The 12,757-nt window shown below is 46.3% G+C and overlaps 1 protein-coding gene across 2 annotated transcripts in view; it reads left to right on the forward strand.

Moving 5' to 3' along the window:
* Positions 1–599: 599 nt before the first annotated feature.
* The window catches only part of LRIG1 (leucine rich repeats and immunoglobulin like domains 1), a 117,555-nt gene continuing 105,397 nt past the window's right edge, over positions 600–12,757 (forward strand). For both annotated transcript variants that reach the window (XM_057705087.1, XM_057705088.1), the window contains exon 1: positions 600–1,497. In XM_057705087.1, coding sequence (XP_057561070.1) covers positions 1,262–1,497 — 236 coding nt within the window. In that variant the 5' untranslated portion in view covers positions 600–1,261. The remainder of the gene's footprint in view (positions 1,498–12,757) is intronic.

A 12,757-nucleotide genomic window follows, 5' to 3' on the forward strand; every position in this document is an offset into this window, starting at 1 on the left:
CTAAAGGAGCTCCAGGTTGTGAGAGAGGAAGGCGGCCACCCCTAATAAAATAACTAAAGATGCCATCAGTAAGAAATTTGTAAGGTTTTAAATCTGCATCTTTGCTCCTAGAGGGCATCTGGAAAATGGGTGTAAACTTGCTCTAAATTGCCGACCCTGTTTGTAGTCAGGGAAGGAAGGAAGAAACTTTGAGGCCGGACCGCTCCAAAGCGGCGGCGTTACCCTCTTTACCAATGTTTTCTCCTCCCCTACACTCAGAGGGAAAACCTCTATTCCTCCTCTCCCCAAGTGCGCATACCCCTTTTCCACCATCAGTTAGCACGTCCCCTTTAAGAGCCTGAGGCTGTCTCTCCCTTTCTCCTCCCAGTCCCCCGCCCTTCACACCTTGGGTGGGAAAAGAGAGTGGGGAGGGGTGGCCGGAGAGGCGGGAGGGGCGGGATCATGGCGAGCGTTCCAATGGGCGCCCAAGCTGGCCGCCGTGGACCCCGGCAGCCAATGAGCAGCAGGCGGGGGGCGGGGCGGGGCGCTGTTGCAAAGCGTCCAACGTGGGCCGGCAGGAGGCCGCGGGGCGCGGAGTCCAGGGGGTGTGTGAGGGCAAGCGGCTGGGGGCGGGGCCTCAGGGACCGGCCGGGGTTGGGCTGTGCGGAGGCGAGCGGCGAGCGGGTGATTGTTCGGCTGCGAAGTCTGCGGGCTTCTAGCTGCGCTAAGGAGTCGTGCGGAGCCCGGAACTGCGCGCGCGCGCTCTGCTTTCGGCTCCGGGACAGCCGGGCGCACGGGGCCCTTGGAGCAGTGCGGAGGTGGCCGCGCCGTCCTGCCCGGAGTCTGCAGCCGGACGCTCGGAGCCGCGAGGAAGATGCCCACGGGCGCAGAGCCCCGGCTGCGAGTCTGAGCGCCTTCCTCGCAGCGGCGGCAGCACTTGGCGTGCGCGGGGACTCCGGAGCCCGGCCAGGAGCGCGGCGGGAGGACGAGGAGCGCCGACCAAGCACCCTTTGCCCGGATCCGTAGGGTTCGCAGCGAGCACGGGCGGGCCGGCCCGGATGGGCGCGGGGTTCGCGGCCCCCTCCGGGCGCTGCGGAGCGGCCCGGGCAGCGGGGGCCTTCTGAACGCCGGCGTCGGCCGCCGCGGAGAGAACTTGTGCGAGCGGCCATGCCCCAGCGCGGTGCCTAGTGCCGTGCGGAGCCCCCGCGGGCCCGCCCGCGCCTGCGGTCGCCCCGGACCTCGCAGCCCCCGCGCCGGGAGTTCGCAGCGCGCTCCAGACAAGATGGCGCGGCCGGTCCGGGGAGCGCTCGGGGCCCCGCGCCTCTCGCCTTGTCCGCTCCTTCTCTGGCGGCGGCTGCTGCTGCTGCTGCTGCTGCTTCGGCTGGAGCCTGCCTCGGCCGCGGCCGGCCCGCGGGCGCCCTGCGCCGCCGCCTGCACTTGCGCTGGGGACTTGCTGGACTGCGGCGGGCGCGGGCTGACGGTGCTGCCTGGGGACCTGCCCGCCTGGACGCGGAGCCTGTGAGTGCCGCCCTTTCCTCCCTCCCCGCGCCCCGGGGCGCTGTCACTTGGGGACCGGGCGGCGGAGGTGCTTCCCCGGGAAGGGGGGTGCGGATTAAGTGGCTTGTGGGTGAAGTTGAATGAACTGGAAAACTGTTAGCATGGGATCGTAGTGGTGAGATGGTCCTTGGGGGTCCGGAAGAGAGGGGGCGTGCGTGCGAAGAATCTGGATGGGAAAAGTGTGCGTCTGGAGGTGTGCGAGTGTGGGTCTTGGGGATCTGGAGGAGGAAGGTGTACCTCGTGGGGAGAGGGATGTGATTGAGCGTGGGTCATGGAGTATGATGGTGCGCAAACGTGGGTTTTGAAGTTCTGGAGGAGAAAAAAAGCGTCGTGGGGGTCCGGAGGTGAGTGAGCGTGGCTCCAGGGGGCCATCTGGGAGTTGGTGAGTGGGTGGGAGTCTGGAGGTAAGAGAATGCGAGTGAAGAGTCAGGAGGTGAGGGTGTATGTGTGTGGGTGGAGAGTGGGAAACATCGGGAGGGGAGAGTGTGAGGAAGTCTGTCTGGGGGTCCGCGGGTGTTTCTTTTTTCCTTTCCTGTAACCCAACTCTCTGTTGTCTGAGCTGCTTGACCTTCCAGTGGGTAATGAATGAAGGTGACTTTTGGCTCCAGTCTTCCATTTACATTATTTATTAGCGAGAGTGTGTGTAGCTGCCTCCTCATCCCCCAGGACTTTGGTGGCCAGCCTTGGCTCTGGCCCTGGGCAGAAGGTAGCCTTCTCTGCAGGACCCCCGAGTTAGCAGGTTGTGAGAGTTCCTGAAGATCTGTGACTGCTGAAAGTTGGTCCTTTTCCGCCTGGTTGGCATTTTAGGGAACTGTGTTCCAGACCCTTCCTGTCAGTTCCCTGGGGGACCGCTTGGGCTTGAGGATCCAGTGGAGTGGGGCCTACCCTCTAGCATTTCTCCTCTATAAATGGTGCAAATTAGTTTTGCAGTAGTGCTACTTTGAGAGAGGGAGCCAGACTCTGGGTTGACAAGCAGAGTGTGCTTCACCCGCAAGAGGTTCTTTTCTGTGCTGTCAAGATTTTGGCCTATCAGGACTTGATGGGACACTTCTTACAGGAGGTTTGGCAGGAAAACACACACACACACACTCACACACACACACTAGACTTCTGTAAACATGGTAGAATATCATAGCCTTTTAAAATTTCTAACAAATCTGATCCATGAGTCAAAATGCTGTCCAGTTATCAGTAATTAGCATCTCTGCAGAACTGTTAGTACCTTCTAGAAGAGGCCTAGCTTGAATAGTCTGCTTTTCAGTTGAATAATTGGGTATCTTTCCTAGAACATAGAAGAGGCACAGTAGTAACCTCAGGCATGACATTCACTGTTCAAAAAAGAGAAACAGAACTGGTGACACAAGTTTTAACGAACACCTGTGGCTTGATCTAAGAACATGTGGTCTGGGAACCTCGCTACTATGAGGAGAAAGAAAGGAGGTTAATTCCTTTCTAATGTGAAGATCCTGTACCTCTGAGAATAGGGCATAAATCTTCAACTTGGACCATGCTACACGTTGCTTAGTGATCAGTCCTAAAGAGTTCTGAAACTGGACCCTTGACCTATATGTAGGATTTTCCTTTAGTGTTCTGCTGCTTCTTCGGAATTCCCTGGCTTAGGGAAAACCAGGGATCGAGGGGTGGGTTTTTAACCCAGGTGGTGGCTGTGTAAATTAGTGGGAAATAGAGCCCAGTGTTGCCCTTAGGTAGTATTGCATTTAGTTGGGGCAGTCTAGGGTATTGTGGGTTTTCCTTTACATACTCTTAAGCGGTTTTTTAAAAAGTTAAATCATGTGGGTGGAAGCAGAGTAGCTTCTTAAGTGTTCACCTGTTGGAAGAGTGACTCCCAGTGCCAGGTGTCAGTGGCATCGTGGGGAAGGCACTTAGTTCAGAAGTGGTGGCTTCCTGGAGAGGACAGGATGTCCTCTTGTTTGCGCTTTCCTAGGGCCACAAGATCCACTTTGCCTTGCCCTTTAATTTTTTGGAGCAAAACTACCAGTTGGGGTGCTTTCTGCCACCTAAAGAGTGACATTTCACAAGTCATAAATACCTTCAAAATGGCAGTCTTTTCTCTCTTCTTCACATATTTGATGATCAGTGAATACCAAACTGGCTATTTTGAGCTTCAATAGACTTGATTATACTGATTATGGTGTTAATTGATTAGATTTTAAGATGTGATTAGTATGGCTTCTGGTTAGTATGTAGCAGTACAGTATTCAGTACAGAATGTGTATCTTTTAAAAATGTTTGTGAAGTTTTTTTTTTCTGATTACAGAAAAATCAAGCACATGTGTTTTTTACCTCCTAGACTTCAGATTTCTCCATTTAAGTCATTAATCTTATTCTAAATTTTCCATCAGGATATTTATATGTTTTATGTGCTTGGCTATGATTTAGTAAGACTTTAGGGGAGAAAGTCTCTGTCTATAATATAATAAAATACCTTATAGTTTCACCAAGTTTACACTCTCTGAGTCCATTGTGTCTAGAAAATGCTTTGAGATATTTTATAACCCCATGAACTAGATTTACTGCAGCTAGTTCAAACAATTTCAGGCTGTGGGTTTGAGATAGAAGGGGACCTGTGGATTCATGGAACTTTTTTTTTTTTTTTTGGCTTTTGTAAACAATGCTTCTAATTTTGGTGTTGCTCCTAAGCCCCACATAAGGGAAATAAAACTCCTTAATAGTGGATGTAAATGCAATTTGAATAGAACTGGAATGGTACTGGTAGAAGGGAAAATATGTTCATTCCCAGGCCTGAGGATAATTTATTTAACACAATAACTTACAGTTGTAGTAGCCGAGCCATTATTGAGTCTGCTATCCCATTACGTAGGTGAGATTGGCCTAGTCCAACCAACACATTCATAAATAGCTCCCAGCACTGCCAAGCCCTATTCCAACTTCCCAGAACCTTAGAAAAAGTTGAACTTCTTAGAACTCCGATGTTTGCTTTCTTTGAAATTGTTATGGAGAGCTCGGCTTCAGAAGCTGTTTAAGACGCGCTAAACGCAATTTATCTTAGACTCTTGTCTGTGGCATAAAGTTGAGCACGCGGTTGCTTGCTTAAAAGGTCTGGCAGCTCAATGATGACCTAATGGGATTGTGATAGGAAGGCAGGCAGGCTCTGGAGGAAGAACAGATGATTCTCATTCTCAGTGTGGAGGGAAGATGACATGGCATTCAGAAGCAAGAACATCCCCTAAAGGTCACCAAGTGTGGTTATTCTGCGTCACGTTAAGACAAATGTATTGTTTTGGATCTCTGTATTTTATCTCCTTACATGTTTGCAGTACCAAACCCAGGCAATGTAATTGAACCTCTGGCGTTTGGGCACCTAAGTGGTGCTTATGATTACATTAGAAAATAAACGCAAGCCCCATGGTGGTTGCCATTGTAGTTGGGAAGCAAAGAGGGCCTTTGTCTTTCAAATTTTACAGCTGCGCTGGGAGGCCCAGGTGTGCAGGGTGTTGTGAATTAAGGGTTTGGAAAATACTTTCCATCCTGTTTATGCAAATTAGATTTAAAGTGCAGATGACCAAATTGTTCCTGAACCTAAGCTGAGACTCTCGTGTGTGTGCGCATGTGTGTGCGTGTGTGTGTGTGCGTGTGTGCGCACGTGCGTGTGTGTGTGCGCGTGTGCGCGCGTGTACGTGTGTGTGCGCATGTACGTGTGTGTGCATGTGCGTGTGTGTGCATGTGCGTGTGTGTGCATGTGCGTGTGTGTGCGCACGCGTGTGCATGTACGTGTGTGTGCATGTGCGTGTGTGTGTGTGTGTGTGTGTGTTAAGAAGTGGATTATTGTCTGGATTGCCCTGAGTTCTTCCCTTCTGCCCGTTTACCTCTCTGTGTCTCTGTATCACTTAAGAAGAGCTCAGCAGACCAGGAACATCTTCCAAATCGTGGGGATGGGCAAAGGCAAAGGTTTGTTCTGAACACAGGGTAATGGCAGAGAGAAGATCTGAGAAGTGCAAGTGCTTTGAAAGTTTTGGGGAGCTTTAGCTTGAGCTTAGAGTCCTTTTTTTTGCAGTGAGTGTTGGAAGCCTGGCCTCAATTCCCCCGCATGATGGAGCACTTATCTGTTAGGAGCTTTCTGACACTTTTTTTGAGTTAAGGGGAAGTCTGGGAAATGAAATTGTTGCCTTTTTAAGGCACAGGATTTAAGTCCCTCTGATATGAAATTATGGCCATAAAATCTAATTGTTGAAGACTGCGAAATTAGCAAGTGCCCTGAGAGCCCCAGGGCCCAATACAAATGAACCGTGTTGGCACATGGTGCCTCTTGCCTTTAGGGTATGTCAGGGCTGTTCTTGCCCCCCTTTTCAAGGGACAGTTTTAAAAAGAAGCATGCTCATCTCTTTCCATAATTACGTTGGGTCACCAGACTTCCCAGCCTTTGGACTTTTGAATGTATTGTCGGCAGTAATTCTTCCTCTCCAGAAAGATGACGATTCTGTGCAGAGTAATGAGAGCTGGTTCCCAGTGGATGTCCGGATGCGCAGGCCTGCCAGATCTGCTCCGGGGGCCGCAAGTTTCTCTCCCTGCCGTGTTAGTGCCTTGGCCTGAGTTCCCCACGCAGCTTTCCCTGAGCACGTTGGGATGGCCTCTGGCTGACCTTTCTCTCCCTCAGACACCATGCTGACAATGAAAGGGCCTCTCCCCCATTCTACAGAGGTGTCTCCCTGCTGCAAAGGCTTTTCAGCATCTTCTCTTTCAGAGTGGACAGGAATGCGAGAGAGCCACTAGGGTTTTGTGTGATTTAACAATGCTCCCGGCCCAGTTCTGTGCACCTGCTACAGCCCCCCAAAGGTCTGTTATCCGGGGGAAGGGGGTTGTTTAAAATAGCCATTGCTTATTTTAAAAGTGACATCCGCAGAAGAGAGAAATCTGAGAAAGGGATTCATTGAATTGAAAGTTGCTGTAAGCGATCGAGGATGTTGACTGTACCAAGATTGTTAGTTTAAAATGCAAAGGGATTCCTCTGATTCAGCCTGTTAGTTGAAAGACTTCAAGTTTTTATGAGCAAGCCTAATTGTCTACGACTTGTGAATGAGCTTGGTGACATTTATTCATTGGGGACCTTCCCCCTCCTCAGCAAATGCAATTTGAAACCCTTGGGGGTCTTTTAGAGCAGGACTCTGGGCTGTGTTAATATTCAGAGAAGTTTACAATGGATGCAGTTTCAAAGGCTGAAGGCATTGTCTTGAGATAGGAGGGAGGAGGGGTAGGAGGAAAATTCCCAGGCAGAGGAGGGGAAATATCTAAATATCTCCAATGTTCCCTAGCCAGTGGGAAATTTAGGAACTGTTTGTGGCGTTTTTTTAATGACTTAAGCATGACATTGAGCCTATGGGTCCATTCCATCTACCTCCTGGCTTCAGTTCATGGTGTCTGTCAATAATGTGGTTGTCTTCTGCTTTTGTTTTCACATTACGGTGTGGGAATCTGTCAGGAACTCAGATCTGTTCTAACCTCCCCATGCAAAGAAGTAGGACTTTGAAGACCAGAGGATAAAATTTTCACAAAAGTTAACCCTCTTGGAGTTATTCTTTCTATGTAACTGCAGGGTTTAGAATAGCAGTCCAGACTTACCTATTAATTGGCCAATTATAGGACTAAGAGAAATTTTCTACTGAAGAACTTGATACAGGACCATTATTACCATGAAGCAAAATGAGTAGTTAAATCAGGATTATAGAAAAAATGGAAATTGTGGTTTGTCTTTGGTCCAATTGAAAGTTGCCAATTTGTATCCTGGTTTTGGGGGAGGGTGGTTTTTTTGGAGGGGCTATGCTTATGAATTTTTCCTATCCAAAGGCTTTATGCTTTGTACATTTCTATACTAGTATGTTTCATATAATTTAATACTTTGCGTGTGGTTTCATTGTAAGTACTTTACACAATCTTCTGAAACACAAGCTATAAACCCACTCTGCTTATAAAAGTCATTTTTTTACAAAGCTGTTTCCCCATTTCCCTGGGTTTTGTGCTTTTCGTGTCCTACCTTCTTCAGCTCTTCTCTTTGTCCTCTAGGTGGGCATTCAATGCCCAACTGTACCCTGGGTTTTGGGTCGGGTTATTGATGGGGAGAAGAGCCGGTGAGGGCAAAGCTTCCTTCAGTCTTACGCTGTTAATTATTTGGATGCCTCATCCCTGCTGATCACTCCGAGTGCTCACCATTCAGTAGGGAATAGTGATAAAGAGATTGGAAATTATTTCTAGGGTTCATTCCTGGCTCCACCACCCTACAGCTATGTGTGTGATTTGTGGCGAACCTCTTCCCTTTGTTTTTAAAAAGGGGATCGTAATAGTCTGTCTTAACTACTGTGAAGACAAAATTAGGTGACGTTTATTCAGCCCAGCCCAGTGTGGGTCAGGCACCTTGCTGATGATTCTGAGCACAGGTCGGAGGCTAAGGCCCCAGTAACTCACTGGCTTCTCTTGGCCAGTCTCTCCAAGTCAGAGTTCCTAGTGACAGAGGCTTCCTGGGAAAATTTTACTTTTCTGATATGAAGATCTCTTTTGGCATAAGCAGGTGGCAGGGCTTCCAACCCAAGAAGCCTTCTGCCATAAAGTTTTTGGTGATATGTATAGAGTGAAACTTTCATGTGCCCTTGGGAAGCTCAGACAAACTTGGGGGAAGCTATGAACAGTTGCAAAAAATTATACGAACTATGCAATTAGCAAAAATGATTGAGGTGGTTTATAAATGTATTCCAGTTGTGCAAACACTTCTGTCTACGGAGCATTACCCTTCTGGGAGGTGGGGTATGGGAAGGAGGCTGAGAAGTGAGAGGCCCTTAAACTAATAATTTTATCCTATTATTTCCCAGGGTTTCATTGAAACCGAGCCCTATGATATGCTCGGTCAATTGCTTGGAAACATGCAGGTGTGCTCTTCCAAACAAGGCTTAGGTTACAGGCTCTGGGGGGCTGGCTGAATCCTGCACTGCCGTACCCACTTCTCCTTGGAAATGCTTGAGGGAGGAGGAGGTGTGAGGGGGGATGATGGTGGGGTTGTGTGCAGAGACCTGGAGAGCTCTGACATTTTTCATTTGTGTTGGTTTGTTTGCTATCGTACAGTAACTTTGTAGGGAACACAGGCAGTGAGCACAGGGTCATCTGAGGAATCTGGCAAGGATGCCACCTGAAAAGCCATTTGCTTTTGCTCCTGCACCTGCATCCCTTCCCCTGTGAATGGCCATGATTCACAGCCTTGCCCACATGAACGGTTACGATTGTTTGCGTCTTTATTACTTTTTAATCTAGCCTAACCGGTAAAGCCCATTGTGCGAACAACCAATCCGTTCATCTCCGCAAATCCTAATACATCTTGGTTTCCTTATGAACCAGGATGCAGGTTCCAATCACTGCTTGTTCAGTTTATTTTGGCAAAAGGTGGCGTTCAGAGAGTTTAAAGAAAGCATGGCCTGTCTCTTTTTAAGCACCTTGCATTGATTATTCTTTAATCTTTTATGGTGCCCAGGTCTCTAATCTTTTATGATTTGCAGGTATTTTTTTTCTCTCAAGGTCTTTTATTATTAGGAAGAAAATGAATGGAATGGGTGAGGGTCTATCCTGCAATAGAATCACCTAAACGCTGACAAATAAGATAATGGAGGGTTTTTTTCTTTTTCTGATTAAAAACAAATCACACAACTTCATCTTCTAAGACTCCTTTATACAGCATTTAGCAGTTGTCCTCCCTCCCCCACCTCCGCTTCCTGTCCTTTGCTCCTTCCACCAGTTTATAATTTGTAGACCAAGTAATCTGGCACTTATCTTGGTCAGGACATACATTGCACTGATTAATTCTTTCTCTCTACGTTACCTACTTGATGATAGCCTGTTCAATACAATGAGAATTGAGCAGTTTAGAACTGGGGAATGGATAATCTCGCTTTAGTTCCAAATTTTGTAGTTGCCACATTGTTTGAAAACATTTGTACCCCCAGCAGTGGCACTTTGGGCTGGATGAAAAGACATTGACACTCTGGCCTCTGCCTGGGAAGTGACAGCTACTAACTGAGTGGCAGTTGCAGATATAGCTACTTTTTCTTGTAAGGGGATGATCTGAAAAGTCTGATTAAAAAAAAAAATTCTGGAACTTCCTTGGTGGCAGTGTAAATAAGACTCTGTGCTCCCAATGCAGGGGGCCCGGGTTCGAGCCCTGGTTGGGGGAACTAGATCCCACATGCATGCTGCAGCTGAGAGTTCTCATGCCACAACTAAGCCCGCCTGCTGCAGCTAAAACCTGGCACAACCAATTAAATAAATACATAAATAAATAAATCTTAAAAAATAAAATAAAAATTCTGAATTAAGGGAACGTTAGCTGTGAGGCTAGGTACTAAAAAACTAACTCACTTCTGTTGGTATAGGGTGTTTCTTCTTACCGTTTCATTAGGGAAGATAACAGACATCTACACAAATGGACAGAATAATGTAATGAACTTTACCATCTCCAGCCTCAACAAATACCAGCTTATGGCTCCTCTTTTTTAAAAAAATTTTAAAATTTGTATACAATTTTTGAAGGTTACTTTCCATTTACAGTTATTATGAAATATTGGCTATATTCCTTGAGCTGTACGACACATCCTTGAGCCTGTCTTACACCCAGTAGTTTGTGCCTCCCTCTCTTCCACCCCTGTGATGCCCCGTCCCACCCCATAACCACTAGCTTGTTCTCTATATCTGTGAGTCTGCTTCTTTTTTGTTATACTCATGAGTTTATTGTATTTTTTAGGTTCCACATAAAAGTGATATCATACAGTGTTTGTCTTTCTCTGACTTATTTCACTTAGCATCATACCTTCCAAGGCCATCCACGTTGCTGCAGATGGCAAGTTTCATTCTTTTTTATAGCTGAGTAGTATTCCATTGTATGTACATACACTTCTTTATCCATTCATCTGTTGACAGGCACTTAGGTTGCTTCCATATCTTGGCAGTTGTAAATAATGCTGCTACAAGTTTTGAGGTACATGTATCTTTTCGAACTAGTGTTTTGGGATTTTTGGATGTATACTCAGGAGTGGAATTGCTGGGTCATATGATAGTTCTATCTTTAGTTTTTTGAGAAACCTCCATACTGTTTTCCACAGTTGCTGCACCAATTTACATTCCCACAGTGTACCAGAGTTCCCTTTCCTCTACATCCTCTCCAGCATTTGTTATTTGTGTTCTTTTTGATGATAATGGCTCCTCTTATTTGAGCTATACCTTAATACACTTGTTCCTTTTTGTGTTTTTTGGAAACAAATCCAAACATATACTTCATCTGTAAATGTATAGCTTTTTAAAAATTAAGATAGAATTATTTTGGGGGACTCCCTTGGTGGCTCCGTGGTTAAGAATCTGCCAGCCAATGCAGGGGACACAGGTTCAATCTCTGGCCCGGGCAGATCCCACATGCCATGGAGCAGCTAAGCCCATGCACCATAACTACTGAGCCTGCACTCTGGAGCCCGCAAGAAACAACTGTTGAGCCCACATTCCACAGCTACTGAAGCCCGCGGACCTAGAGCCTGTGCACAGCAACGAAGACCCAACGCAGCCAATAAATAAATAAATAATAATTTTTAAAAAGATATAAATTTTTTTGAGATATAATTTACATATATCATTCACTATATATGTGGTTTAAAGAAATGTGAACTTGAATAACCTTTGGAAAAATATCAGCATTTATTTTAAGTCTATTTTTCCAAAGGGAATTTTGGTAAGCTCTACACTTAAAGAATCTTTATTAAGCACATACTGTGTGCACTCTTAAATTGTATGTTCTCGGAATACAGTTGCGCGCGCTCGCTCTCTCTCCCTCCCTCCCTCCCTCCCTCTCTCTCTCTCTCTCTCTCCCTCCCTCCCTCCCTCCCTCTCTCTCTCTCTCTCTCTCTCTCTCTCTCTCCCCCCTCCCTCCCTCTCCCTCTCTCTCTCTCTCTCTCTCCCTCCCTCCCTCCCTCCCTCCCTCCCTCCCTCCCTCCCTCCCTCCCTCTCTCTCTCTCTCTCTCTCTCTCTCTCTCTCTCTCTCTCTCTCTCTCTCTCTCTCTCTCGTGAGAGGTACTTAGAAAGTTCTTTTGTCCTAGAGTCTTTTGCTAGAAATGTGTAATTCTGAGGAATTCTCATCTCTCCCCATGTAGCACTTAATTGGGAGGTTTCTACTATGCTATTAATTGTTGATTAGAATTCTTTAGTGAACAAACATAATTCCGAATGGGTCATTTAAAAAGTGATATTTCAGATATTGTTGGTTAATAGATGGGTAATTAGCCATTGGTTGTAGTTAAGTCGTCAGTCTGAATTGAGTTAACTATTGTTTACTTTGTAAGGCCTGACCCTCCAGCTGTGGCTACTTGAGGCTGCTTTAAATAGAGTTAGAGGCACCCTGGAAGAAAATCCCCCCAAAGCAAAGAACTGCGTTCCTGGAACGCTCTGTGCTTGATTTAAACTTCACAGAAGATTTGAAAATGCTTTTCTTCAAGTAGCTGCAGAATGGTTTTATTTTGTTTTGTCAAAATCCATATTTTAATTTCTCCACCGCCTGTTACTTTGTTGGTTAGGAGACCCTTTTAGAATAGATTTCATCCTGGTTGCAGCTTAATTAGGAGTCGGAATGGGAGTTACATAGTCATCCACTTTATCCGTCTGTGGAATGATTTCCATATTCTATTTGTGAAAATCTAATTCTATGTAGAATATGTAGTGTTGGTTGGTTTTAAAAGCTGTCCAACACAGGTTAAACTCATGGATGTATTAAGCTTAATTAAATTTATATGATATTTGATTAGATACTATCTTACAGTGGATTCTATGTTTAGGAAAGTGGAAACACAAACCAGAGGATTTAAGAAAAATTTAATGGAGGTGGGGGTAGGGCTTAAAATTGAGAAATTTTGACTGTGAGTTTAATTTCTGTTTTGTAAACTAGGAGAACTTCATTCTTTCATCTGATTTTAGTGGTGTGGTACCTTGGTCTAGCACCATGCATCTTTGCTTATATTTTAGTTTGTGTTTTATTTTGAATTAAAAAAAATTTTTTTTCTGTGATTTCCTACCTCCACCTGGGCTGGTGTGAGTTTCTGGCACACAAGCTCCTAGTGCTTGCAAAACTTATAAACAGCCAGAAGAGTTTGTTGCTTCCAGGAAGTTGGTTGTTGATCCAGCAAAGTGATGGATGCAGAAACTACAGCTCAAATGGGATGGGGTTTCCTCT

The sequence above is a fragment of the Hippopotamus amphibius genome, chromosome 13 (assembly GCF_030028045.1).
Source record: "Hippopotamus amphibius kiboko isolate mHipAmp2 chromosome 13, mHipAmp2.hap2, whole genome shotgun sequence".
NCBI classification, from domain to species: domain Eukaryota; kingdom Metazoa; phylum Chordata; class Mammalia; order Artiodactyla; family Hippopotamidae; genus Hippopotamus; species Hippopotamus amphibius.